Below are 23,466 nucleotides of genomic sequence, written 5' to 3'. Positions count from 1 at the left end.
CCCCGGGGGGGGGGGGGGCTGGGAAAGAGGGAGCCAGAGTAAAAATGATAAAGCAAATAGGGCAAAATACTAACAATTAGTAAATCTGGATAGAAATTCTTTGTACCAGTTTTGCAATTCTTCTTTAAACTTGAGATTTTACCAAAGTAAAAAGTAAAGAAAAAAGAGAAAGATAATTATGAGTTTAATATAGATTTTAAAAAGTGATCCGTATATACATGCACAACTGCTATGTCACCCTGGGCATGATTAATTAACATGTGTGTCTTGGGGAAGAAGCTTTTAATTCTGCTCTGCTTCAGCAGAGGGTCAGAGTGTACGTACCTAGAGCTTGAAGTGCTTTATGACAAAACGGAATAGACAAAAAAAGAATGCAATCAGAGGAGAGAATGGAGCATTAGATTGAATAAAATACCAGGTTTTCTTAGCTTTCCTTCATTCCAGTTCAGTTTATCTAGAGGCTAGTCAAGGATAGAACCCAACTACATAAGGATATTTTGTGAAAAGCAACAGCATAAGTGTTCTTCCCTTCTACAATCCCACTAGGCCGGGGGTCAGCGGACTTTTTCTTTAGAGGAAGAGATAATAAATATTTCAGGCCTGTAGCTTATATAGCCACTGTATGGTCATGCAGTCACAGTTACACAGTCATTGTGGGCTGTACTGCTGCTGTGTATGCCGCTATATATATTTTATGGTGACATACAAAAGTAGCCATAGGCAAATGAATGGACATGGTTGTGTTTGAATAAAACATTGCTTACGGACACAGAAATTTAAATGTCATATGGTTTTCACATTATTTCTTCTTTTTTAGCCAGCCATTTAAAATTGTAAAAAATATTCTTAGCTTACAGACGATACAAAAAACAGATAGAAGGGTAGATGTGGTTCAACTCAGACAATAAAAGAGAAAAGCTTCACAATTGTGTCTCTGTGCTGGCTGCCTTTTAGCTGTCTCACTTGGCTATGGTGAGGGTAAGGGGCTCCTTTGGATGGCATGACAAGGCTAAGCAGCTCTCTGCTTTTAAGCCATTGAGCAGATAGTAAGTCTCCTCCCAGACTGCCAAGATTCAGAAAGTCCATCAGTTGCTCTAAAGAGGAAGGCTCGTTCCAAGTTAGGAATCAGTTAATTAGAGGAGTCATAATGTAAGAAGTAACAACTAGAATCTTAATCTATTGGCCCAGAATCCACCTGGAACTAGAGAGGTGGTTCATTTACTTCCTCCTGCAAGTGAAGCCAACCTCATCCACTGTCTTTGTACTCTGGGGCCTTTGCCTTGACAGATTGGTCTCATTTTAATACCTCTGTCTAATCAAATTAGTTTTCTTATAGATATAAACTTATTTAAATAAATATATGGTTAGATTGTGGCACCAATAACTTCCTAAGTAATAATCTTTATTTACAATAATACCTGTCCTTTGTGGGGCACCTGGGTGGCTCATTAGGTTATGATCTCAGGTACTGATCTCACTCTCTACGCTGATGGGATGGAGCCTGCTTGGGATTCTTTCTACCTCCTTCTGTCTCTGCCCCTTCTCTATTCTCTCTCTCTCTCAAAATAAATAAACATTAAAAAATAATTTTTAGCCTTTGATAATTATTTCCATAGTGACCCTGAACCATGATGTGTGCTGAATCATGATGGGGCCCTTTGGTCAGAAGGGTTTCCCCCTAAGCCCCTCCTCCACTGTAAGTGACAAAAGAGTTGAAAACATACCTCTCCAGAAAGGGTTTATAAAAGAAAGGGCTTATAGGAATGGAGATGGATATGGAGGAAGAGAAATACATAACTATCCTCAGTATTTAAGTGGTTGTCAAGGGAAGGAAGGTTCAGACTTGTTCCACATTATCTCAAGCAATAGAAGGAGGATTAATGTGTGGAAACCGGTGAGACAGAACTGGGCTCACTACCAAAACATAAAGAAATAACAATAGGAAAAAAAAAAAAACCCTCAATAGCTGTCCAAAGATGAAATGGACTGCCCTGGAAGTCAGCAAGTTTAGCATCCAGAGATATACACATACCTAGGATGTATGACCACTTGGAGAGGTAGTAGAAAAGATTAAAAAATTAAAATCATTGAACTAGGTAACCTTTAAGATTATAACACTTAGGCTTGACACTTTTGAGGTGGTATTATTTCTTTGTAAGGAAAAAAAAGGGCAAAGATAAATAACTAAATGAGTGAGGCAATTGCTTATTCCTCTAACTACAACAAAGACAAGTATGGCTCATTCACCTACAACAAACTGACGCCCTACCATTTGTCTAACTGTGCTTTCGTCTAATTATATGCATTCTCCCACTTGATGAATATTTATTAAGATTGTGTGTTATCTACAATGTACCAAGTATGAGGGTATTGTGGTGTAGACACAGAGTCCGCTATTACAGAATTTACAATGTATTGGAAAAGATAAAAATCTAACAAGTAATTACAATTAAAATGTGGGTGTTGAAATTGTGCAGATATAGGGCATTGTGATGGTCTTTATATATATATAAAATTTATTGTCATTAGCTAACATACAGTGTATACAGTGTGCTCTTGGTTTCACGAGTAGAATCCCATGATTCATCACTTACATTCAACACCCAGTGCTCATCCCAACAAGTGCCCTCCTCGGTGCCCATCACCCATTTTCCCTGTCCCTCTACCTCTATCAACCCTGTTTGTTCTCTGTATTTAAGAGTCTCTTATGGTTCGCCTCCTTCTCTGTTTGTAGCTATTTTATTTTCTTTCCCTTCCCCCATGGTCTTCTGTTAAGTTTCTCAACTTCCACATATGAGCAAAAACATACGATGTCCGTCTTTCTTTGACTGGCTTATTTCACTTAGCATAATATCCTCCAGTTCCATCCATGTTGTTGGAAATGGCAAGATTTCATTCTTATTGCCAAGAAGTATTCCACTGTACATATAAACCACATCTTTTTCATCTGTTCATCAGTTGATGGACATTTGGGCTCCTTCCATAATTTGGCTATTGTTGATAGCACTGCTATAAACATTGGGGTACATGTGTCCCTATGAATCAGCACTCCTGTATCCCTGGGGTAAATTCCTAGTAGTGCTCTTGCTGGGTCATAAGGTAGTTCTATTTTTAATTTTGAGGAACCTCCACACTGTTTTCCAGAGTGACTGTACCAGTGTGCATTCCTACCAAGAGTGTAAGAGGGTTCCTCTTTCTCCACATCCTCACCAACATCTGTTGTTTCCTGAGATGTTAATTTTAGCCACTCTAACCAGTGTGAGGTGGTATCCCAGTGTCGTTTTGGTTTGTATTTCCCTGTTAATGAGTGATGTTGAGAATCTTTTCATGTGTATGTTAGCCATTTGGATGGCTTCTATGGAAAAGTGTCTATTAATGTCTTCTGCCCATTTCTTCCATTGTGATGGTCTTTAAACATGATGACAAAGTGTTTGATACTCCCCCTATTGAGAGTTCAGGGCTAAATTTCCTTCACTTGAATCTCATTGGGCTTATAACTACTTTGGCCAATAGATAAAATAGAAGTAATACTAGGTGGGGTGCCTGGGTGGCTCAGTTGGTTCAGTGTCTGACTTTGGCTCAGGTCATGATCTCATGGTCCATGAGTTCGAGCTCCTTGTCAGGCTCTGTGCTGACAGCTCAGAGACTAGAGCTTGCTTCAGATTCTGTGTCTCCTTCTCTCTCTGCCCCTCCCCTAGTCATGTTCGGTCTCTCTCTGTCTCTCAAAAATGAATACATGTTTTTATAAAAATGAAGCAGAGTCTGACCATGATCATCTCATAAGCAATATTATGGCATCTGAACTTTACCAGAAGTATGAAGATAAACACTGAATGGTTTTTGGTATCAGAATGACATGACTGGATATGTTTGCATTGCGGCAAGGCTGAAATAGTAAGAAGTTATAGCCTTAATTCTGGTGAGAGGCAATAGTAGGCTGATCAGGATAGCAACAGGGATCAATATGCAAAAGGTAAATTCATGGGATTTACAAACCTTTCGCTGTGGCAATGGGGAGTGAGAGAGCGGGGAGTTGCCTGGGCTTCTGACTGGGTGGTGAGGTAAGTGATGGTGTCATTTATCCAAAAGGCAAGAGTGGAGGAAGAACAGATCAGAAGTGGTGATGAATAGTTCCATCTGGGAAATGGAGAATTTTGTTGAAGTGCCAGAGAGACATCCATGAGGCAAAGCCAGGAGACAGTTGGTTAAATATTATAGGTAATATTACCAAATGCGTATTTTAACCCAGGTACTTTATAGATATTATTTCCCTTAATTTTGATAACAACCATGTGGGAGTGTTCAGAGAGGTAAGTAACCTGCCTAAGATCAGAGACACAGGCAGAGTGGGGTAGAAATTTCAATATAGATCTTACTCCAGTTCAAAGTGAAAGACACGTGGTTCTATTTTTCACTTAAAAAAAATCAGTTTTTGAAGGCGGCAAAATCAGCATTTGGGAATGCCTCTCTAGTCAGTTTAGTAGGTGACCTGAAAAGCTACAATTTTAAAAAGGTGCCAGAGAAAAAAGAAAGCTGTCCAGCTGGTCTCAGCTACAGTGAAGACAGCAATGCCCCTTGGCTCTGACACTGTGGATTCACTGGTGTATTCTGGATAATCAGAATGTTCTATAGATCTTGTCTAGTAGAAACCCTCAGGATTCAACAGCACACTCATGCCTTCTTTGCAAGTTTTTCTTTTAAGAAGTAGCTCTTGGTTTACTAATGGACCCTGATGATTATTATGGTAACTATCATTTGTCAAGCAGGCACAACATGGTAGACATTGTAGTAAGTGCTCCCATGTTTTAACTTTATTTTTCATAACAACCCTATGAGATAAGTATTATTTTTTTAATCTACATTTTATAGGCGAGGGTAGGTATCAACTGGACTTTTGACTTTAAGACACCAGGTGACAATGAGACTCTAGCTACTCCTAATGAGCTGAATGTTATCTGAACCACCTGGCCATAAAGCTGGGCATGATTAGCAGCACAGACTAATGAAATGAAAGTAGATTGGGCTTGAGCATGGTCAGAAGACACAGATAATTTGTATGAACAGGTGGCTCACCTTCCACACTAATATCCCTCCCTCAACCCACAGATATGGCCCAAGGGGCATTCTCAGTAAATAGCTGGCTGGGGGAAAAAATGAGCCGGTTCTATAGCTAGGTCTATACATCTACTGGCCCCAGGCAGAAGTAGACTGCTATGGTGGATAGCCCTGCTCTGAAATCTCCCTGAAAGGTGGTTAAGAAGGGAAATTTTCCATGTGGGTATAATTTCAAGAGGAATATCTTAATATTCACATTACCTGAGGTAGTGACTTCACATATTAGGTACTCAAATATTTTTAAAGTAAATGAATAAATAATAGATTAATAATAATTTGTCATCAGCAGTTAATGGTTTGGCCAGTTGATTAGGGATATTGAAGGAATGTGATTGGAGGATTTGTGACAGGAAGATTCAGAGAGTTGATATAGATGGACCTAATGGAACTGGTTCAGAGTGTGGGAATAATTTAGGAGTGATTTTAAAGAATTAGGTGGAAGACATGATCTGCTAAGTATGTATCAGTCTTCTCGAGCAGACTGGTACTTGTGCAATGGACTTGTGATAAAATGCTCCTAGTGAAGAGAACAGAAGCTATACATTGCTCAGTTACATGAATTTACCCGTCTCAGGGCTGATCTGATTACTGTCACTCTGAGCCCTTCACAGAGTAAAATACACCAGGGGAATTAGACAGTGTTAGCTGGTTGCAACATTATATCACATTCATGCTATTATGGTAGAGGCAAAAGAGTTTGGATTTTTTTCCCCTACCTACCATGTTTGCACTATTTGTGCACTCCTAGTATATCCCATAAGATAATTGCTTCTTCCTATAGAACTCCCTTAACTGTACTGGAAGTAAGGCAATGAGCTGAAGCCCACATACTGCTGTCCTTATAAAACAAAGAAATTACCTATTGAAGACTCAGATACATCATGAGCTGCAAGATAATATTTTGGAAAGTTGGATGCTATTCTATAGGAAGTGGTTTTCCCCTGAAGTAGTGACCAATATATTGTGCTGTTTCACAGCCCAGCCAGATCATGTACATAGGTGGGCCAATAAGTACAGGTGGGAATGTTGCTTTTCACTCTTAACCCTAAAGACTCATTTGCAAAATCTATTTTTCCCATCTCTGAGACTCTAGTCTCTGCTGGTTTTAACTTCTAATACTTCTACCAGGAGGAATAGTTATATTGAATTAGGTGCCGATGCAAATATTTGCCTTTTGGGGTTTATCATACTACTAAGTAAAGAGCTAGAAAATGAGGTTACAGTGGTGGCTGGAACAATTGATATCAGAGGGAAATAGGACTGCTGTTATTTAATAGAGGTAGGAAGAAGTAGAAGGAATCCAAGGAACTTCTAGGATACCTTCTGGTATTGCATGGCCAATGGTAAAAGTCATCATATACAAGTCAGTTTAAATCAACCCATTGGGTGAAGAACCTCACCCAGCCAAGATGCTGGCTGAAAGCAAACAGCAAATGTAATGCATAGGAGAAAAAGAAAATTATGAGTTGGAATTATGATCTTGACCATTTACTGAAAAAAGATGTTCATCATTTGCCATTTATATACACACAAAGAGACCTTACTTAATATGTAAAAATGCAGATCGTCCCTAACTTATGATGGGTTACCTCTCAATAAACCCATCATAAGTTGAAAATATTGTCAGTCAAAAATGTATCTAATACATCTAACCTACCAAACATCATAGCTTAGCCTATGCTCAAAACATTTGCATTAGCCTACAGTTGGGCAAAATTATCTAACACAAAGCCTATTTTATAATAGAGCATGGAATATCTTGTGTAACTTATTAAATAGTGTACTAAAAATAAAAAAAAAAACAGAATGGTTGTATGGATGTAAGTGTATCACTCATTCATCCTCGTGTGACTGACAGAAGGCTGCAGCACACTGCCACTGCCCTGAATCAGGGGAGAGTATCACCCTGCATACCATTAGCCCAGAGAAAGATCCAAATCCAAAATTCCTTTTATATATATAGTAATTTTCTGCCTGCTTTCTTCACCTCTATTTTCCTTATGATTTTATTTAAGGCATGTTTATTGGTAGTAAGCTAAACTTTAGTCCATAGGTCATGGAATATTGAGATGGATCATAACAGAACCAGGATAATTCAGAAAGATCTCACTTAGAGATCTTGAATTTAGAGCTAGACAAAATGTAATAAATGAGACTTTGAGTTGGTTTCCTTTAGGAATGAGGTGAGCATGTTTGGTGTTGTGAAAGGTGAAATTGCAGTGTTGGGTGGAAGGAACTTTTTTGGCAGAGTAGTATAAAAAGAAGTGGTATGTTGATTTTGCCAACTACAGTTGTGGACTGTAAGAAACATTCTTTTATATTTTTCTTTCCTTTTCTTTTCTCAGCATCTGAGCCCCCTTCTTCTTCTGAATAAATCCCTCTTGTAAAGTGATGTCAGGTACTTACTTTCCCCCTTTGCAACTAGCTCAAGAGCATTTGATCTGAGTTCAGCCCAGTGGGTGCTGCACTTGGAAGCCAGTGATACAAAGGAGCAGGGCCTGTGGAGACACTGTCAAAGATACTGGCAGTAGAAGCATGGCAAGGGTGTGGATAAGGCAGCACTGCCAAGTGGTATGTCCAGAGTCCAGAGACAGCAGAGGAGGAGGCACAAGCTGTGGAATCTAATGGTCAGTGGTTGGACTTTCTGGGATGATTTTCTGCAGGGAATTGAGGTACAGTTTTGACTCTTTTTTTAAGTTTATTTATTTTTATTTTGAGAGGGAGACCAAGAGAGAATGAGATGGGGAGGGGCAGAGAGAGGGAGATACAGAATCCCAAGCAGGCTCTATGCTGACAGTGCAGAGCCCGATGTGGGGCTTGAACTCACAAACTGTGAGATCATGACCTGAGCTGAGATCAAGAGTCAAACACTTAACTGATTGAGCCACCCAGGCACCCCTAGTCTTGACTCTTCCTATCTTCCCAGCCTCTGTTATTCACAAACATTTTCTATGCTCAGTTCTGCAAATGATTCTGTATGCAACCCTAATATGAAGTATTTTTATTGCAAAATTCAAGTAGGAATAATTTCTGTTGTTTGCAAACTAGAACCCTAGTTAATACAAGTGGGCTGGGCTAGATACTTTCCAAGATTCCTCTCAGCTCTAAAATAACATAACTCTATAAAACTCATATTAAAATACATAAAGTAAGAAAATAATCTAGATTGTAAGCATGTTCCTTTCACTAAGTATTATTTAATATTACCTGATAGCCTTGTGTGTGTGTGTGTGTGTGTGTGTGTGTGTGTGTTTTCCTTATAGGAGTAGTTCCAAACAAAGGAAGGAAGGATAAACAAGTGCTTGAACCTATACTTTACCCACCACAGTGGTTGTATTTTGTGAAAGTTACTTTTACATTTCTCCCAATCCACGGCTTGATACCATTCTCATTTAACCATGATTGCTAAGTTTCTGCCTACCTAGCCCTGCAGCTTTAGAGTATCTTCCTAAAGTTTATGCTAAAAGGTGAGTATTTCATCACCTGAAAGTGCTTAGTAAAACTCCCTAGCTAAGGAGTTAGTTATAAAAACCTCAGTAACCTAAAGAATGGTGGCCTTCCTTTCACTCACAAATACTGTGTGGAGCCTTGGAGGACACAGCATCCCTTTGCTGCAGAAAACACACAGAAAACCATTTATATCTACAGATGTAAGTGTTGAATGGGAGAAAGGCAATACAGTATCAAAACCACTTGTTGCCCAGTGAGGAACTTTCAAATATCTGTGGCATTAATTATGGACCAAGATAAAAGTCTGTGTTCCTGGGGAAGAGAATATGAGATGATAAATTCTTGAGAAAGACCGTCGCATCTATCTATTCTATTTGAAATCATAACATCTGTGGTCACTTCACTGACATGTTGGTATAGAGGACAAATAATGGTGGGCACTACAGGGAAGCAATAATGCACATTTTGTATAAAAATGTATTATAAAGGTTTCTGAATATTGCCCACCCTCTACCAAACACACACCTGCTGACCTTCCACTTTGTGTCCTAAACGAGCAACTGCAACAGACAGATCAATTTGGCATATGGTAGAAATCCAGTAGCTTTTTTAATGAGCAAAGACTTCTAAAATCAAAAACCAAAGTTGTAAACAACAAAGTAAAAACAACCCAAACTACTGAACAAAAGGCACTCTCTGCTCTGGTTTAAAAAGGATCATAGATCAGAAGCTGGGCTTGCACACCTCAGGAGATAAATCGTCATCCAAGACCTCTACAATGACCCTCAGCTGAGTGATCTCTGCCCAGCTGGTGCTCCGTCTGCCCACTGGCACAAGCATGCTTGTTTATTTTCACGTTAAAATTACTGTACATTGCTGTGTTCATAAACTTCTTAGCCTCCTTCTGTCAACTATGCTTGATTGGCTAAGATTCATTCAAAGGGTACTAGAATTATATCCAAATAATCTATGTATTCATGCCATAATACATGAAAACACACACACATATACACATGCCATAGTTATATTACTGATGAGCAGGTTCTAACTGTTATTATTATTTTTAGGCAAAATTACCTCTATGGGTTGGAAGATGGAATGTTGGCTACCAGTGGGGTCTATTTCAGTCTTTTAAATTAATGCTAATTTGTGAAACATTTCTGATATCATTTAAAAGACAAAACAGACAGTTTTACTAAGAACTATATTTGTTTAACGCCTCACAGTGATTCTTGGTTGACATCATTTGGCACATCCACTTGGAATGGGGGTTTGGTTGACAGAGATTTAATGAACGAGAGTATTCTACTAACTTTGGGAAATCTCTTGCTGAGAAGCAAAAACATAACAAATGTTTGTAAAGTTTCTGTTGAAGTCAGTCTAATAATCGTATTCTTTAAAAATCTCACAGATTAGACTGTGAACCCACTTTAAATGTCCTTAATGTCTTCCAATACAACATGCTGAATATTGCATATTGTTAAGAAAAGACATGGAAAATAGAGAGAAACATCTGGTTTTACTGCTTAGAAAATGCAATAATTATCAATTCCCTGCTGTTGGCAAGCACCCCAAAACACACACTAGATTAACAAAGCCAATTTAGTGTTAGGAAGGCAGCTGGCTCTAGTTTCTTCCTTCCCAAATGGTCATCACCATCTTAAACTTCAAATATGTACCATTTGCAACATAGAAAAACTCCATTCTTTTGGAAACAATAACTGAAATCTAATGTTTGTTTCTACACAAAGCAATGCTTTCTCCATTAAACACACATCCATGAACATATATGCACATGCACACACACACATCTGCTTAGACAGAAACATGCAAGATTTTTGCTTGCAGAGGATTCTTGAATTGCTAACCTTCTCCATGAATATGAAGTTTCACCTCCATGACTTTTCTGGACTACTTCAATGAGGGAATAGCATTGGGAAAAAAAAGACTTAACAGGTAATTCTACAAAAAGTAGGATCTCTTCAAGAACCCAATAGATGATTTGGGTCCATACTTTAGAAAGTATAAAGAACTCTAGTACACTAGTCTTCAAACTTCACTGCACTTCAGAATCCCCTGAAGATTTTCAAAAACTGTTGGGGCTAAAATCCTAATGCCACAGAGTTTGATTTAACTGATCTAGGACCTTGTCTAGGCATCAGGACTTTCAAATATTTCCCAGGGGATTCCGACATAGCAAAGAATGCATCTGGGGCTCTCATATTACATTAGCATTAACCAATGAATTTATGTTCTTATTATGTATTTATATTTAGTTTGTATACAAATTCCAGTTAGTTAAAATTCACTGTAATATTAGTTTCACGTGTACAATTTAGTGATTCAACACTTACATGCAAAGGCCGATGCTCATCACAAGTGCACTTCTTAATCTCCCTTTGGGCAACACTTTACACAACTCCCCTAACCATGACTCTTTGCTACCATTTTACCTCTTCTGGAATATCATATGCATTGATCACACAGTGTATGATATTGGGTGACCAATGAATTTCTTACATCTTTACCTTCCATTTGTTGGTCATGCCAGCTCCATTCAGTCTCCTGTTATGAAATGTTATCCAGAGGAGCTGCTTAGCCAAGAAAGGTTCCTAAAATGCCTTAGGAATCTTTAAATTACCTTTCAGGGCACATAAATAAGCATTTAAATATGTTAAAGTTATTACAAAGGAAGTGGGAAAGGTGGGCTTTCAAATGACATGGAACAGCAAAAAATATAAATAAGTGAAATGTCACAATTACAACCATGCTTGTAAAGATAATACCTGGCAAATACAGAGGGAAGAAGAGAGTGTATATTGGCTGCACTTCAGAGAGCTGAAAAGTTAGAGATTGAACATTTTAACAAGCCTTTATCAAATGTCATAATGACAAGAGAGAGGGCCCTGTACATGGAAGGATGATCTAATTTCTTCTTATTTACTCTGCAACTTTCTTTTTTTAATTTTTAAAAATATTTTTATTTACTTTTGAGAGAGAGAAACAGAGTGCAAGCAGGGGAGGNAGTTTATTGTCAAGTTGGTTTCCATAGAACACTCAGTGCTCATCCCAACAATGCCTTCCTCCATGCCCACCACCCCTTTTCCCCTGTGCCCCATCCCCATCAATCCTCAGTTTGTCANGTTGAGCATCTTGATTTTGGCTCAGGTCATGATCTCACAGTTTGTGAGTTCAAACCCCACATTGGGCTCTGCGCTGACGACATGGAGCCTATTTTGGATTCTCCCTCTCTCTCTGTCCCTCCCCCACTCGCACCCTGTCTCTTTCTCTCAAAAATAAATAAACGTTAAAATGTTTTTAAATAAATGAATAATATAATATAATATATAAATGTATATAAAATGTATATTTACATATAATTTATATAAAAAGGCAAATCTATTGAGACAGAAAGAGATTAGTGGTCATTTGGGGCTGGGAGTAGGGCCTGGAATTAATGGAAATGGGCATGAGAGATCTTTCTAGGATAATGTAAATAATATAAAACTGGAACATAGCCATGATTGGACAACTATATAAATTTACTAAAAATCATTTCGTTGTACACTGAAAACAAGAGAATTCATATATAAATTGTTATTCAATAAAAAGGAATTTTTTAATGTTAAAAGTAGCAGGATTAGTAGCTTTTCATGAAGCATTCTAAATTTTTGCACATTGTTATGAAAAGACATAGAAAGTAGAGAAGTAGAAAAAATTGGAAGCTATCAGTAACCTTGCCTTTGGGAAACATTCCAATATGTACCACTTTATTGTTATGACATCAAAAATGAAATGTAAATTATTTAGAAATTAGATAATGAAAACTTATTTTATTTTAATATTTTTTCCTTTAGAGAAATTTATCTTTTTAAATGTGGGATTTCTTTTTTTTTNCTGTACCAGTTTACATTCCCACCAACAGAAACCACATCTTCTTGATCCATTCAGCAGTTAATGGACATTTAGGCTGTTTCTATGATTTGGCTATTGATGAAAGTGCTGCTTTGAACATTGGGATACATGTGTCCCTATATATCAGCACTCCTGTATCCCTTGGATAAATTTCTAGCAGTGCTATTGCTGAGTCATAGAGGAGTTCTATTGTTAACTTTTTGAGGACCATTCATACTGTTTTCCAGAGGGGCTGCACCAGTTTACATTCCCACCAACAGTGTAGGAGGGTGCCCGTTTCTCCACATCTTAGCCAGCATCTTTAGCCACTCTGATCGGCGTGAGGTGGTATGAAACCTTATTTTAAAACTTATAGAATGCAGCCCAAGATACACAGGAAGAGAAAAAAGGAGGCTATAGCCAAATAAATTTATTAGAAAATAAAAGAGACTGGAAACAAACTAAAGCTTTCAACCTAAGAGGATAGATATAGCTTAGTAATATTCAGGATCATGCTTCTTCCTCTCTCTTACCTCAAACTCCATTCCCAATGAAACAAGTTATCATATTTTACCTAAATACTTGATGAACATTTGTCATTTCTGTATCCCCACTGCTACTTCCTAGTTCATGCACTTTTCCTCACACAGCCACTAAAGAAAATTTAGAATCACCTTTTTGGTCATCAGTTTCTACATATTCCAAAATAATTTCCAAGCCTTCACCAGGAAAAAAAACAACAACTGTGAAATCTTCTGGAGAAACTGAGAGAAGACTTGAACTAGAGAGCTATTCTGGAAGGATGATCCTAGACTGGAGATTCAATTTCGTATATATGTCAGCATTCTTTAACAAAATCTCAATGCAAATAATCGGCAAGATTTTTAAAAGTGAAATTTGACATAAGAATAACTAAGATATGAGGTGCTGGGTGGCTCAGTTGATTAAGCGGCCAACCTCAGCTCAGGTCATGATCTCGCAGTTTGTGAGTTCGAGTCCCACGTCAGGCCCTGTGCTGACATCTCAGAGCCTGGAGCCTGCTTCAGTTTCTTTGTCTCCCTCTCTCTCTGCACCTCCCCAGTTTGTACTTTGTCTCTGCCTCTCTAAAAAAAAAAAAAATGTTAATTTTTTTAAAAAATGTAATAAATAAGATATTTTTGAAAATGAGTGAACACTTGCTCTATCAGATAGCAAAACAGATTAATTAAAATAGCATGATATTGATGTAAAAATATAAATATAGATCAGTTTTCATTTAATCTAATCAGCATCCATATGTATATGAAAGTATAATTAGAAGTATAATATATAATAAAGGTGGCATTTCAACTCAGTGGGTTAGGATGAATCATTAAATAATTGGTGTTGAGAGACTTGACTATCAATTTACACCAAAAAATGAAAGTTGGACACTTAGCTCATATCATTCTTGGAAATAAATTCCAGATGGCTGAATTTCAGAAGAAATGTGGATAATATACACTATTTTAAAAGAATTAGGTAAGTCTATTTGCAGGGGGTGCCGTGTATCATTTTGAAGTTTGTCCTTTGTAAAAGCCATGCTGGACCAGGAGTATGAATAGGGGATGACAGCCAGCTTTGCTGCTGTTTGTCTAGCTGAGTGCCATGGTTCAGAAAGGGGGTCTATTCCTAATTTGTCTATCTCTGGATAGGGGATCTATGCACTTTGCCACCAGAAGGGAGAACCTTTTCTAATTGGCACAAAAACCTTATATACTAGCAGCAACCGGTAAATAGTACTTAATAGTAAACAAGTAATTTGTGGATATATAAATGCTTTTTTCAAAAAAACACAAATAGTTACTATAAACAGAACTTGTCTCTCTAATATTCATATGTTGACATCCTAACTCCCAATGTGATAGTATTTGGAGATGAGGTCTTGGGAAATAATTTGGTTTAGATGTGGTCATGAGTGTGGGCCCTCACGATGGAATTAGTGATCTTATAAGAAGAGACAGAGATCTACTGTCTCTCTTCACATCTATGGGCACAAAGCAAAAAAGCAGTTGTCTATAAGCCACATAAAGAGTTCTCCCAGAAACTCACCATGCTGGCACCTTATTCTTGGTCTTCTAGTCTCCAGAACTATGAGAAAATAAATTTCTGTTGTTTAAACCACCAGTCTGGTATTTTATTACAGCAGCCTGAGCTAATACAATAGTATTATATCGTAAAATGTATTGGGGATTTTTGTTGTTGTTGCTGTCCTTAAACTCATTTTTTATGTAGGTACATAGAGATAGTATCTATGCACAAGTACTAAACAACGAAAAACAGAAAGGACTTCTAGAGAAGACATTGTATGAGGGTAGTGATCAAGGGGAACTTTTGCTTTAGGAGAATGAAACTAGATCATTTTCTCATACCATACACAAAAATAAACTCAAAATGGATAAAGGACCCGAACGTGAGACAGGAAACTATCAAAACCCTAGAGGAGAAAGCAGGAAACAACCTCCTTGACCTCCACCGCAGCAACTTCTTACTTGACACATCCCCAAAAGCAAGGGAATCAAGAGCAAAAATAAAGGATTGGGACCTCATCAAGATTAAAAGCTTCTGCACAGCAAAGGAAACAACCCACAAAACTAATAGGCAACCAACGGAATGGGAAAAGATAGTTGCAAATGACATATCAGATAAAGGGTTAATATCCAAAATCTATAAGGAACTCACCAAACTCCACACCCGAAAAACAAACAACCCAGTGAAGAAATGGGCAGAAGATATGAACAGACACTTCTCCAAAGAGGACATCCAGATGGCCAACAGACACATGAAACGATGCTCAGCATCCCTCCTCATCAGGGAAATACAAATCAAAACCACACTGAGATACCACCTCACGCCAGTCAGAGTGGCTAAAATGAGCAAATCAGAGGACTCTAGATGCTGGCAAGGATGTGGAGAAAAGGGCACCCTCCTACACTGTTGGTGGGAATGTAAACTGGTACAGCCCCTCTGGAAAACAGTGTGGAGGTTCCTCAGGAAACTAACAATAGAACTCCCCTATGACCCAGCAATAGCACTGCTAGGAATTTACCCAAGGGATACAGAAATGCTGATGCATAGGAGCACATGTACCCCAATGTTCATAGCAGCACTCTCCACAATAGCTAAAACATGGAAAGAGCCTAAGTGTCCATCAACAGATGAATGGATCATGAAGATGTGGTTTATCTATACCATGGAATACTACATGGCAATGAGAAACAATGAAATCTGGCCATGTGTAGCAACATGGATGGACGTTGAGGGTGTTCTGCTGAGCGAAATAAATCAGGCAGAGAAGAACAAATATCATATGTTTGCACGTATAGGAGGATTAGGAGGAACTTAATGGAGGACCATGGGGGAGAAGAAGGGGAGAAATGGTGGGGGAAAGGGAGAGAGGCAAACCATGAGACACTCTTGAATGCTGAGAACAAACTGAGGACTCATGGGTGTGGGGAGTGAAGGGGGAGATGGGCATGGAGGAGGGCACTTGTGGGGATGAGCACTGGGTGTTATATGGAAACCAACTTGACAATAAACTATTTGTAAAAAAAAAAAAAAGAATGCTAATTTTTAAGGTATATGCTTAAAAAAAAGGGGGCACTTTTGCTTTAACCTGGTTTTATTTTTAATAAAAATGTCATTATTACATGTTTTATCTAAAGCATTTAAAATGCTTAAACATTTTGAGAAAAGAAATTGTTAGAAGGTGTCTTGTGTTTTATTTCATTTTATTTTATTTTTTAGAAGATGTCTTATGTTTTAAAATTTCAGTTGATTGGGCAGCTGGGTAGCTCAGGCATTTAGGTGCCCTACTCTTGATTTCAGCTCAAGTTGTGATATCAAGGGGTTCATGAGTCCAAGCACCACGTCAGCCTCTATGCTAACAGTGTGCTGCCATAACCCCCCCCACACACACACTCTCTCTCTCTCTCTCTCAAAATAAATAAATAAACTTTAAAAATTCAGATAATACTAATCACTTATATTTGATGCGTGTTACATTCAATACTTCATTTAACTCTTACAACAGTCCTATGAAGTAGATACTATATATGTCTTTACTGTACAGATGAAGAAACTGAAGTATAGGCAAGTGAAATAACTTACCCAAAAGCCACATAGCTATAAAGAATAGAGTCAGGATTCCAATGTCAACAACTTGATTAAAGAACCTTCCTTCTTAATCTCTCTGGCATGTTCAGAAAGAAAATAGGGCTTAGGAAATTAGGAGGTTAGCGGAAACTTTGGCAAAAACAAAAGCAAAAACGAAAAGAAATAATGAGGGCAAAATACAGATTATAAGTGAGAAGGAAAATGTAATTAATAAGTAAAATGAATTATTTTATCTTTTTATGTTGAACCACATAAAACTGCCAATACTGAACCATTTGTGACCTGCAAAAATGGGATTTTCTTATGGTTCAACATAATATATCTACTAATTGATGGATATTGTTTTTGAGAAACTTAACCATAGACTTAAAAGCTAGAAAATGAAAATAAACAGTGGAAGTTTTTAAACTCTCAAGGCCATGTGTGCATGTTTTCAATAGATCTGGAAACTGGTTGAAACTTTTATTCCAATATGAAAAAAATGAGCCTCCAGTTAAAATATTAAACATGAAGTTTGTGAGTTGTATTTCAGTAGTAGAGAAAAACAAATTAACCAAATCTCTTACTGTCAGGATGGTTATAAAAGAACACAACTTCTGGTACTTGCCAGAAGCAAAAGCTACCAGCATTTTTTACATGTTGAGTTCCATCTCCCTAAATCACAGAATGATGACTATGCTCTAATCTACAACATTATCCAAAATTTTCTGGGAACTATTTCTTGATGTATGATCCTAATATTTTAATGGCCTTGCTCACTGATTTCCCAATGGCACGAAAGAACTTGATTTGTAACTCTCTGAATCTCCATTTTGTACGAGTAGAACACACAAATCATAGGCCCTTAAAGTTGATAGTTTACTTAGCCCTCAGAGGTTATCCAGTTCAGTTTTACAAAGAACAGAGCAGAGCCCTATAGAGGCTGAATGGCTTTGGCCAGGTGAGACACTATTCCAAGAAGACTGAAGACTAAGAGCCTGGTCCCCTGGTTCCTAGTCCTTAGTACTCTTTTTGCTATGTTGTAATATGACTATTTTTTCCTGTTATGTAATGCAGATTAATCTGATTTTCCTTTTTTTCTTTTCAACTAGAGTTCTGAGTCAGCTAATCTTGATAATTATTGGAACAGGAAGGAAAAGACCGAAATGGCTCTGTAATCAAAGAAACTCCCTGGCTGTGAGGGGAGATTCTATTAGAAGCATATCTGCTAGATGCTGGGACCTCACATCTGTTCTGTTCTTTCCACCCCCTTTAATTCCTGTGGCTTTCTTGTTTCCTCAGCATAGCTTCATACTATCCATCCAGACTTTGACCTCCACCATTGCCTTGCTCTTTAGTATTTAGCTGTTGGTGGGATTTTTGTCTCTGACCCATGGCTGGCCTATCTGCTGGTAAGCACTTTGTGCTTGTTTGGCTGGTTTGTCATTGGCTGCTTCACCTCTTACCTTGAACTCTAAAATCTTGAGACACCTAGAAAATGATGTAAATTTCATCCAGCAAATGCTTAGGAATAGTCTGGCATCTATGTTTTAACTCCAGATTTACTCTGCAAGCTTGGTGACTGGAGTTTGAGATAACTGTCCCATGGGTCACAGAGGAAGCTTCCTAGATACAAATGAACTTAGTTGTATAAAGTGGCTAAGTCCCGGGCACCGGGGTGCCTCAGTTGGTTAAGCATCCAACTGGTGGTTCCAGCTCAGGTCATGATCTCATGGTTTGTGAGTTCGCACTCTGCAACAGGTTTGTACTGGCAGAGCTGAGCCTGCTTGGGATTCTGTGTCTCCCTCTCTCTCTCTTCCCCTCCCCTCATGCTATCTTTGTCTCTCTCAAAATAAATAAGTAAATAAGTAAATAAATAAATAAATAAATAAAGGCTAAGTCCTCCAAGATTATGTATATATCTAACGAGTAATTTTATTTTATTTTATTTATTTTTGAGAGAGAGAGAGACAGCATGAGCAGGGGAGGGTCAGAGAGAGAGGGAGACACAGAATCTGAAGCAGGCTCCAGGCTCTGAGGTGGCTGTCGGTACAGAGCCCGACGCGGGGCTCAAACCCACGAGCCATGAGATCATGACCTGAGCCGAAGTCAGATGCTTGACGGACTGAGCCACCCAGGCGCCCCTCTAAGGAGTAATTTTTAAATAGATTTTATTTTTAGAGGAATGTTAGGTTCACAGCAAAACTGGGCCGAAAGTATAGCGTTCCAGGCAAGTTTTTTACATTGACTAAGAGTAAAGGAAAACTACTGCGACTTCCATTATGAAATGAAAGAGCCATTCTTAATTTACCTCTTGTGAAAATCTACTCAGAAGCTAGCTACAGTAGATGACTATGAGGACTCCCAATTGATTGTCTCTTAACTCCAAATCCACCCTCCATTGCCTGTTCTAAGAAAACAGAGCTAGACCCTATAACTATTCTCCCTTACAGCTGGCACAATGTTGAGCCATATGAGAAAGCAGTTCTGGAAAGATACGGAAGGAGGGAGGGGCTTTCTCTCCTGGTTCCAGGCAAGAAGGTTTACGCCTTCTTGCTCTTACCATGGCTTCCAGCTGCATGTGTGGGCAGCACACAGTGGCACCTGTGCTCATGGAGTTCCACTGGAGCCCAACGGTCACTTTCCCAACAAATTTCAGAGCCGCTCCCATGGTCAGATTCCCACTGGGTTTTGCAAGCATCCCGATGGTTGTCTTCCAGCTTTGGCCTCCTACACCCAGGCAGGGTGTTTCCTGCTTTCCCAGCAACTCTGACCAAGATCTGGTTGAGCCCAGATAAGAACTTCTCCACCATCCAGTGGGCCACAACCATGCCTTCTACAATGAGGTCTGAATCTCAACCATGGAAGGCGGGGGCTGGAGCACTTCCATATTTGTTTCTTCTATGGGAAACTTCCTTCAGCCCTGGAGTTGTCTTTAAAGCTCTCTTTATCTCTTTATATAACAGAGGTTTTCTCTTAGAATTAATAATTTTTTAAAAAAATTTTTTAATGTTTTATTTATTTCTGAGAGAGAGAGGCAGCGTGAGCAGGGGAAGGTCAGAGAGAGGGAGACACAGAATCCGAAGCAGGCTCCAGGCTCTAAGCTGTCAGCACAGAGCCCAATGCGGGGCTCAAACCCACAAACCGGGAGATCATGACATGAGCCGAAGTCAGATGCTTAACCAACTGAGCCACCCAGGCGCCCCAGAATTAATAATTCTTTATCTTAAAACTTTCTCTATTCAAATTATTGTGTTATCTTTGTCTCCTCACTGACCCTGATTGATAGAGTAAACTTGGAAAAGTAATTTTAATTTCTCTTGTACTCATTCATAAAATGAGGACACTGGGTTAGTTGCTCTCAAATGCCCTTTTCAGCTCTAAAATTACACCATTCCAAGAAATCCTCTGTGTTTTCCTACATAGGGTGCATTCTAAGTATACTAGAATGAATCACGTACACAGTATAATTGTGTATTGTCTTCTCCAGCCTCAGTCATAATAAATGGGTCTTCCTTCTTACCTGAATAATTGTTTCCTCCTTCTAGGTCAACATATTAAGCCATAGTGACAGCCTGTATCCTTTCATGCACACAGTGGGCAATCAAATACTATAAAATCCTCCGTAAGGGTTTTAACTAGGAAGCCATCCAAGGAACAAAATGGGAAACCAGAGATTTGTGTATGAACATGAGAGACTGAAATACATTATAAGTATCATTTTATCTATTTATAGATATAAATATTGAAAGAATACATTAAGTATAGAAAAATGCTCCCTCTGATACTGTTTACCCTAACCATTTCCATTACTATGCAATTTAAGATTTTTCTTTTACCTTTCTCTGTCTTTTACTGACTGTTCAGCCATTAATTTCTTCAGTTCTTCTAGACGCTGAAGATCTCTCATTTCCATTTCTTGCCGCTTCTGTTGTTTTTTAGCCCAATATTTTCTTATCTATTGCATAAATGTTACATAAAATTGAAATTAACAATGTATATGTTAAAATGAGGAGAAAAGTTATAACAACATTACCCAGTGGTTCCTATAGCCAATATTAAATTTAAATGGCACTTTATCTTTTCCATTTCTTAGATCTGCCTATAGTATACTGATAGCTAAATAAATAAATAAATAAATACCTGAAGATACAAGTCCTGAGAAACTGCATGGTTTAACAATTTCTGAAGTGGAAATGTAACTTATGCTAAGATCTAAAGCCTAAATCTATGGCTAAAATAATCGACTTTCAGGGAACCACAATAGAAGCATGTTATTGTCTCTAAAGTATATGATCTACCTGTTACTCAAGAATATTTTTATCCTCTCATGGTATTGCAGTCTTTAACAAATATAGCATTAAACCTATTCATACTTTAAAAGCATGAGTCTATTTATGCTAATGGACAGCAGGATGTTGAAAGCTTTATGCTTCTGGGGAAGTGGCAGGAGATAGGTGGGAGGAAGGAGGAGAAGAAAAAATAGCAGGGTTGTGATATATAGTATTTCTGACTTATGTGGTAAAATAAAGGACACATTAATCAAGCTCAAAAAGGTGAAAGCATTGTTCTTACTAGGCCTGTTTTATTTCCCTTCTCTGGAAACAGAGGCAGGCTGAGAAAACTGGAAGTATACGTAAGCTATTTTCAAGAGGATGAAACCATCACGCAAGGTTCCCCTAGTGATGCGGCAACTGAAGTTAATGTGTATTTGACAGAGGCCCCTTCATCCACTTTGGCTCTCCATGTTGTGTGTGACTTAAGAGACTGGATCTTGTTGGCAAAAAGTAGAGTACCTCGATGGTGAATGATAATGAGTGACTGCCAGCAGAAGGTCTGTGATGGAGGACAGGTTAGCTTCACCCCCAACATGGCATTGTCTCTTTTGAGAAGTGAATATGAAACGTTAAGTGGTTTCCAGACTTGGCTTAGCAACATGGTCTCTGACCCCGGGGAGAACCAAAGGAAGCCTCCTAAGCAACATGGCCACAGCCATAGCAGCTCTGCCACAGGGCCGTGGCAACAGCGGCCACAATGGAGACACCTACTCAAAGCATAACAAGTAACTGGGTGAGATCAAGGTACCGTGATTTAACTCCATAGATAATTGAGATTTGAATTTGGGGAAAACACAGATGAAGCTAGAAATATAGCAAAGTGGGGGGAGGGGCAGAGAAAGAAAACACTGACTGATAAGGTGTGTCTCAGAGTCCTGACTGATAAATGCCAGGGCATTGTACCAGTGCCAGATATGGAAACGTTAACAATGATTACACCATCTCCCTCTGGGATTTAAGTGATCTTTATTTTACACTTTGTACTTTTTTGTGTTACCTTATGTTTTGCAATGAATATGTATTTCTTTCATAATCAGAGAAAGTAAAGCTACTTCAAAACTAAATTTTTTAAAAAATGTTTTATTTATTTCTGAGAGAGAGAGAGAGAGAGAGAGAGAATCTGAAACAGGCTCCAGGCTCCGAGCCAGCACAGAACCCAATGCAGGGCTCGAACCCACAGACCTGAGCCAAAGTCAGATGCTTAACCAACTGAGCCACCCAGGCGCCCCCAAAACTAAATTTTTAAAAAGAGTAGATATTGGATAGAGCATTTTCATCTAGGCTCTAAAAGGTCAGCAACATCTGCTTACTCTGTGTTGGCCTTGGAGGGAAGTCAATGGTCCTATTGTCGACAATCCCTTGACTACAAGTGGACCAACCCTTGTAGGTCCAACCTGGACAACCAGGTTGCTGGTGTCCTCAGAAAGCAGATACCATTTGGTGCACTATCCTCTGCAGGCCATAGAAATACGTCACACCAGAGACTTTTGGTATCTCAGGACCAATTATTTCAATTTCCAACTCTCTAGTATCCTCAGACATTGCTACAGTGTGAGTCTCTCTGTCTCTCTCTCTCTGTCCCTCTCTGTCTCTCTCTCACTCCCTCTCTCCAACTCTCTCTGTCCTCCCTTTTCTTTCTTCCTCTATCTCTCTATCAGCTCCTCTCCTTCTCTGTCTCTGTCTCCACCTCCATCTCCCCCTCCCTCCCTCCCTCTCTTATGTGAGCACAATTTATTCTTTTTCAGTGCTATCCACTGGGCTCTCTGAAACCCCAGTGTCATCACACATAAAATCCTCTACATCTTAAAACTTCAGACCACTACATCAGTGTTTTGACTGGAATTCTCTTGAGTGAAGGATGTTTATCTTCTGATGCTCCATGTGCCAGGAGGCTGAGGAATGGCTGAGGGAATGTTAATTCCCTCCTTGTTAACTGCTACTTTTACACCACAATGATATTCCTCTCAAGTACAATGCCTTCTTCTTCCGATGTTAACTGTATATGGCTATATCTCTTTCTACCTCTCCTTCACTGGCATGTGTGAATTTCCAGGTCATTCTCAACTATTCATGAAGAATTCAGACATGCAGGTCACAGCCACACAGGACTTGTCCAAAACAACCCCTTCCACTTTCCTAGACAACTTTAGCATCTGCCTGAATGCCCCTCCAACCTACTAACCTCACAGTTCCACAACTTCCTCCATTCCAGGGATCCACCACTTCCTCCAGGATTCTATTATCATCAAATATATTTCAGTTTCCATTCTGAAATCTTCAATTATAGCCATCGATTCTATGACCAGAACCTACCCACTCCTTTCCTATCATCCTCAGTATTCTGATTATATAGTTTTATCCCTCCAGTATAGCCCTTATTTCAAGGCTTTGCTAATTAGTATAGTGGGTTTCTCTCCTCACTACACTTCAAAAAATGTGATTTATTTATCTTGGCACTTCCAACATCAACTAAATGGTCTAGAACATGGTATATACCTAACAAACATTTGTTTGATGAATGAATTACACAACTCTAGAAAACAATACCAAATTTATG

The 23,466-nt window shown here is 38.7% G+C and overlaps 1 protein-coding gene across 2 annotated transcripts in view; it reads right to left on the bottom strand.

Moving 5' to 3' along the window:
* CCDC148 (coiled-coil domain containing 148) overlaps window positions 1–23,466 on the bottom strand; it is a 229,822-nt gene that overhangs the window by 34,025 nt on the left and 172,331 nt on the right. For both annotated transcript variants that reach the window (XM_077760972.1, XM_077760973.1), the window contains one exon: window positions 20,412–20,530. In XM_077760972.1, the coding sequence (XP_077617098.1) occupies window positions 20,412–20,530 (119 nt within the window). The remainder of the gene's footprint in view (window positions 1–20,411; window positions 20,531–23,466) is intronic.

This window comes from Crocuta crocuta, unplaced genomic scaffold (assembly GCF_008692635.1).
Source record: "Crocuta crocuta isolate KB4526 unplaced genomic scaffold, BGI_CrCroc_1.0 scaffold153, whole genome shotgun sequence".
In the NCBI taxonomy this organism is placed as follows: domain Eukaryota; kingdom Metazoa; phylum Chordata; class Mammalia; order Carnivora; family Hyaenidae; genus Crocuta; species Crocuta crocuta.
This window is presented reverse-complemented; position numbering and strand designations above follow the sequence as displayed.